The sequence below is a fragment of the Canis aureus genome, chromosome 33 (assembly GCF_053574225.1).
Source record: "Canis aureus isolate CA01 chromosome 33, VMU_Caureus_v.1.0, whole genome shotgun sequence".
NCBI classification, from domain to species: Eukaryota; Metazoa; Chordata; class Mammalia; order Carnivora; family Canidae; genus Canis; species Canis aureus.
Window position 1 is genome coordinate 25,224,166 of NC_135643.1, and position 6,000 is coordinate 25,230,165.

Below are 6,000 nucleotides of genomic sequence, written 5' to 3' on the forward strand. Positions count from 1 at the left end.
GTCTATGTATACAATGGAATATCACTCAGCCATTAGAAATGACAAATACCCGCCATTTGCTTCAACGTGGATGGAACTGGAGGGTATTATGCTGAGTGAAATAAGTCAATCAGAGAAGGACAAACATTATATGTTCTCATTCATATGGGGAATATAAATAATAGTGAAAGGGAATAGAAGGGAAGGGAGAAATGGGTAGGAAATATCAGAAAGGGAGACAGAACATGAAGACTCCTAACTCTGGGAAACGAACTAGGGGTGGTGGAAGGGGAGGAGGGCAGGGGTGGGGGTGACTGGGTGGCGGGCACTGAGGGGGACACTTGACGGATGAACACTGGGTGTTATTCTATATGTTGGCAAATTGAACACCAATAAAAAATAAATTTATTATTAAAAAAAAAAAACCCTGTAGGAAACCTGCTTTTGTATTTGTGACAGAGTGGTTGAGGACAGTATCTTCTTTACTGCCCATACAAAGAATTTCTTGAAACCTAATACCAGAAATTCCTTAGCTCTTAAGGAATATATTATTTTATGGACAGTGTAGGCTATATTACTAATTGTATTTTTGCATATATATCAAGAATCTCAGACATATCTTAAGTTCAACTTTAATGATTATGACTCTCTAACTTGATGTCTATGCTATAACTTTACCCTGATTTTGTTCCTATTTTCTCTTTATTTTGTCCAGACTTAATTTTTCATTCATTTATATTTGTCTACTGTACAGATTGTTATGTATCTTTACAATCCAGAGGAAAACCAATTAGATGATAGAAAAAAATGAGAGCTCTTTATTCAAAAGTGAAAAATAAAGCCATGGGTTTGGATGAACTTACTTGGGGAGAGAATAAAGTTAGGACAAACTCAGGCCCAGGATTTAGCATTGAGGAACCTATGTATTTAATTACTATATAGAAGCAGAGAATCAGAAATACAAGCATGGAAGACAGGCCAAGGAGGAAGGAGGGGACCTGGGAAGTGGGAAGCCAAGAAGCAGTAGCTACCTGATAGGAATACTACCGAAAAATCAAAGAAGTTGAGGACTGAAATGGCTACTGGGTTTCACAACTTATCTTTAGATAGTGTTTGGAGACGAATTCAGATTTGAGTAGTTTGAGGAGCAAATAGCAGGTGAAGGAATGCAGATATGGATTGTAAGCAGCTCATAATTTTATGTTTGTTAGACATTTTTACTTCTATGCGTTTTCTGTTCATATCTTTTGTTCTTTTTATATTAGTGTTGTATCTTGTTATTAGTGTATATGTAAAATATATATACATGTAAATATATAATATATAGATACAAAATTTATATAATATAAACAAGCACTAAAGTCTAATTTAAATGAAGATAATAATTTTGCCTAATTAAACTCTACAGTCATCAGGATTCTTTAGGAGCCATTAAGAGTGTATTATAACCTGAGAATAGCACAGACTCATGAGTGGATTACAGTGTCTTGAATCTTTGCTGTACTGCATGATCTTGGGAAAAAGAATGATAGAGAGGATAGATAAGGATCAGAAATTGAGGGCTGGAAGGAAGATGATTGGGAGAGCTTTAGCCGTACCTTACAACTTGGAGTTATCTGCTTCTCAGGCTATATCCAGAGTTCAGGTGAGAAAAGTTCAGCATCTTTCAAATAAATGTCATGCTTAAATGTTAAAATTCAAGGGGTGCCTCGGTGGCTCAGTTTGGTTAAGCGTCTGCTTTCCACTCAGGTCATGATCCCAAGGTCCTAGGATAGAGCCCTGCACCACATCGGGGGCTCCCTGCTCAGCAGGGAGTCTGCTTCTCCCTCTGCCCCTCAATCCACTCATGCTCCTTCTCTCTCTCATTCTCTCTCACTGTGCACACTCTCAGTCTCTCAAATGAATAAATAAAATCTTAAAAAATTGTTAAGATTCAAAATGGCAAATTTGGGAAGGATGGTGAAGAGAAATGCAAGCTCATTGGCAAATAATTGTAATGTGTGTGGGTGTCTGTGGGCATGGGTATTAGACTTCCAGGCATGAGGGGACTGTGTAGAACTGAAAGATGCTTTCTGAGCTAATAAAAATAGCTTTGCAGAAATTTCTAACAAAACAAAAGGGAAAATGTGTCAGGATAAGACCAGAACCTGTGACCTCACATGAACATCTTTAGCAGAGTTACTAGTATCATACGAAAGCAAAACAAAACAAAATGTGGTCACAGTTAGCTTGAGGTTCTCCATTTGCAAAATACATGTGTTCATAAAAGGAATACCTACAATCAGGTCTACAATTTCCAAGTTCATAGGAGATTGCAAGCATTTTGCTACAGCTGAAGAAAAGCCATTTGTGCTTGACTCAAAGCTGAAATCGTTTTCAAGCTCAGAGGGTCTTTTGATTTTATGCAGAGGGATAGAGTGAGTTAAATATGTTTTCTCTTTAGCCTAGAAGAATGCAATTCAGTTTATATTTAATGAGGATAGAAAGCACAATAACAAGTATTCATGTTGCAGTCTAAATGATGTATTCCTTTATCAATAAGAACTAATTAGGGAACTAATAACCTTTATGATTATTTCAATAAGCATTAATTATACGGGAAAATATAATTTCTGTGAGCACCTGCTATTGCCTATGTTCCATATGGGGTGTAGAGTCCATGCATCCATAACCAAAGACACCGTGACTCACCTGAAATTTCTCAGGGTGTGTATGGGGGGTCAATCTTGCAAACTTGAATCTACAAAGTAACTACAAATACCACAGGACTAGTTTGTCCAGTTCATATTTGATAAGACACTAGTGCAGATACGATTCCATGGGATGGTAAACTATTGAGAATTCTAATAACTTATATTCATATAGTCTTTTATTCTAAAAATTATCTGAAGTAGATTTTTCTATATGTTTGTATTTCTTTTTGTCAATGGTATGCTCAAAGTATTACTTTAAATAACAAGTTTTTAAAAAGCTTTTCAGTATCTAAGCCAAACATTCTTCAAATTTTGTTACAAATTGCATGCTCAATAAATTTTGTATTGTTTTGGTGACTGAATAATATTTTCTACTAAAGAAATAGTAAAGAATAAGTATTCATTAAGATCAGGTCAGTGATTGTGATGAAATAGCATTATATTATCAACTGAAATAACTCCAAGACCACTTCAGATTTTGTATAAATGCTGGCAGAAAATAACGGAAAAGTAACACTTGTGTACCCTTCAGACTTTGAAATGCCTATTTCCCACACAGTAAATTTTCATCAAATTTCATAATGAATTATTAATAGCTCGAGAAGATTGTGAGAATTTTAAAACATGATATGCTAATGCCCCTCCTGATTCCATTAAAAACCACATGTTTACAAGTAATTAAAAAAAAAAAAAGGAAAAACGAAACCAAAACAAAACAAAAAAAGGAAGATGCTCAAACCAAAAGAACATTTCATTTTATCTTGGTGGAGCAAGGTTAGAGGCAGTTTCACCTATCCCTCCACTTGGAGCTGATTTGTTCCTACTTTGTACTCCTGTTTCTGCAAAAGTAAAGTGGTGAGATATATGTGGAAGATCAGAGATAAAGGGAAGATTGACAGTTTCAAGGCTTTTAGAAGATATGATTTTGTGCTTATTTATCTTAATTAGTGGCTACTAACTACTGCTCCTTCAGTTTAATCCTCTGAGCCTAGCATGTAAAAGTAGTTATTAAAGATTTATGTTTTCAATATCTTTGTGCTCACTATTTCAAAATAGTAAATACAGAGGATGGATTTATGGAAAGAATTTGTTTTTTTTTTGTTTTATTTCATAGTGGTGGCTTAATGTAGTAAGAATATTAAGTCTTATTTTATTTTGAAACAGGCTGTTAAGATAGAAAAAGTACTTTCTTTTCACAGTTAAAATTGAGGCTTGAAGTTAAAGTCACATCACCACCTCCCCTACATTTCCCATGCAGCTGCCAATCACAGAACAGAGAGGAATCAACTGGTGTTGTTGAAGTTTTACAATAATATTGAATTAAAGTGTAACCAGCTTTCAGTAATAAGTAGGGGTTCACCATTGTCTTAACACAAGTATGCATATTCCATAATATTCAAAAGGAGAAAGCAAATGCAAACAGAAAATGTAGAAACTTAAATATGAGAACAAATGTTGGTGACTTATCTAGCTTCTTTTAATCGCTTGACAATCTCAGAAATCCCCATTGTGGATGGGGGAATATTTAAAAAAACTATTAGCTATAAATTATTAGCTAATTATTATAAATTATTAGCTAAATTAAATAGCTATAAGGTAGTATGTCTCATTTTTAACCGTCTATTACTTTTTTAAAGATTTATTTATTTATTTATTCATGATAGACACAGAGAGAGAGAGGGAGAGAGAGGCAGAGACACAGGAGGAGGGAGAAGCAGGCTCCATGCACCGGGAGCCCGACGTGGGACTCGATCCCGGGACTCCAGGATCGTGCCCCGGGGCCAAAGGCAGGCGCCAAACCATTGAGCCACCCAGGGATCCCCTTAACCGTTTATTATTTGAGATTTTCCCCTCATCATTTGAAACATTTGGTTGTATGTAATCTTCCAAGAACAACGTGCACCCAGCTCATAGCCTCCCCAGATCATTGAAAGTGAAATCTAACCCAAGACACTGTGGAAACTTCCAGCATAAAGCAGTCTTTTGGAGGGTCATTGTTACCTCTAGTGCATGCTCCATGACCACCGGGAGCCCACGCCAGCCAGTATCGGCTTTGGAGCAAGGCCAGGGAATACGGTGGGTGGGGATGAGGCCCAGCAGACCAGAGAGAAGGGGGAAGGATGGAGGGTGACTCCTAGTCCATTCCTCTGACAGAGTAGTGACTACTAGAAAGAAGGAAGACCCAAAGAGACCATGAGTCTTTCAGCAGTTGTTTGAAGCCACTTGAGAAAGCTTGCTAGCATTGTTTCTAGCTGAGTTTGTCCTACTTGGAATGACAGATTTCCCCCATCTCCCTCATTTGTCATCTCAGCCCCTCTGAGGGCCCGGAATGGGATCAGGGGTCGGGGGACAGCGGCGGGAGGCCGCCGAAGCAGAAACCGGCTGAGCCCGCTGCAGGACCTCCTTTGCCCAAGAACTCCCGCCCGGGCCCCTGCCTTTTATCGAGATGCGCCTAGTCGCCGTGCCCGCGCGACCGCATCCCGCCGCCCAGCCACCGCCCAGCCCTGCCCTCCGCCCTCCAGCCTCCCGCCCCCGCCCTCTCCTCACCTGTCCACCGCAATGGCCGTCATGGAGTAGATGCTGGCGAACACCGCCGTGATCGGAAAGAAGTTCTGGAAGCGACAGTAGTTGGCGCCGAAGTACCACTCGCTGTGAAGCGCGTAGATGAAGTTGACCAAGGTGTTGAAGGCAGCCATGGAGGCGTCGGAGAAAGCCAGGTTCACGAGGAAGTAGTTGGTGACGGTCCTCATGCGCTTGTGGGCCAGGATGATCCAGATGACCACGAGGTTCCCGAAGACCGCCACGGCCACCACCAGGCCGTAGGCGACGGACCAGAGCGCGATGCGCCAGGACGGCTGCACGAACTGGTTGGTGAGGTTGGCCCGGGGCTGCGCCGGCGCCGCCGAGGCCGCGGGCGGAGAGGCCGACAGGTTGCCCGCTCGCCCCAGCAGCTGCAGCCACTCGGCCCCCGCCGCCGCCGCCGCCCCCGCCGCCCCCGCCGCCAGCGCCGCGCTCAGGTTGCCGCCGCCCGCGCCCGCGGGGCCCGCGCGGTCCGTCCAGGTGGCGGCTGCTGGGAGAGAGCCCATCGCCGCGCGTCTCCAGCCCCGGGTCTGCCCGCGCAGCCGCCTCCCTCGGAGCTCCTGCTTCGCGGTCCTTGGGCTGCTGGGCGGCCCGCAGCTCCCGCCTGCGAGCGAGCGAGCGAGGCGGAGATGCTACCGCGGCCCTGGCTGGGTTTGAGATGCTCCGAGCCAGCAGGTGATGCGGGGGGGGGGGGGGGGGGGGAAGGGACGCACCTTCTCCGAGGAGGAGTGGGCGACTCTCGCAGGCC

At 42.7% G+C, this 6,000-nt stretch overlaps 1 protein-coding gene across 1 annotated transcript in view; it reads right to left on the bottom strand.

Moving 5' to 3' along the window:
• The window catches only part of TACR3 (tachykinin receptor 3), a 78,105-nt gene extending 72,347 nt beyond the window's left edge, over window positions 1-5,758 (bottom strand). Inside the window, exon 1 of the mRNA XM_077882180.1 lies at window positions 5,220-5,758. Coding sequence (XP_077738306.1) covers window positions 5,220-5,758 — 539 coding nt within the window. The remainder of the gene's footprint in view (window positions 1-5,219) is intronic.
• Window positions 5,759-6,000: the final 242 nt, after the last annotated feature.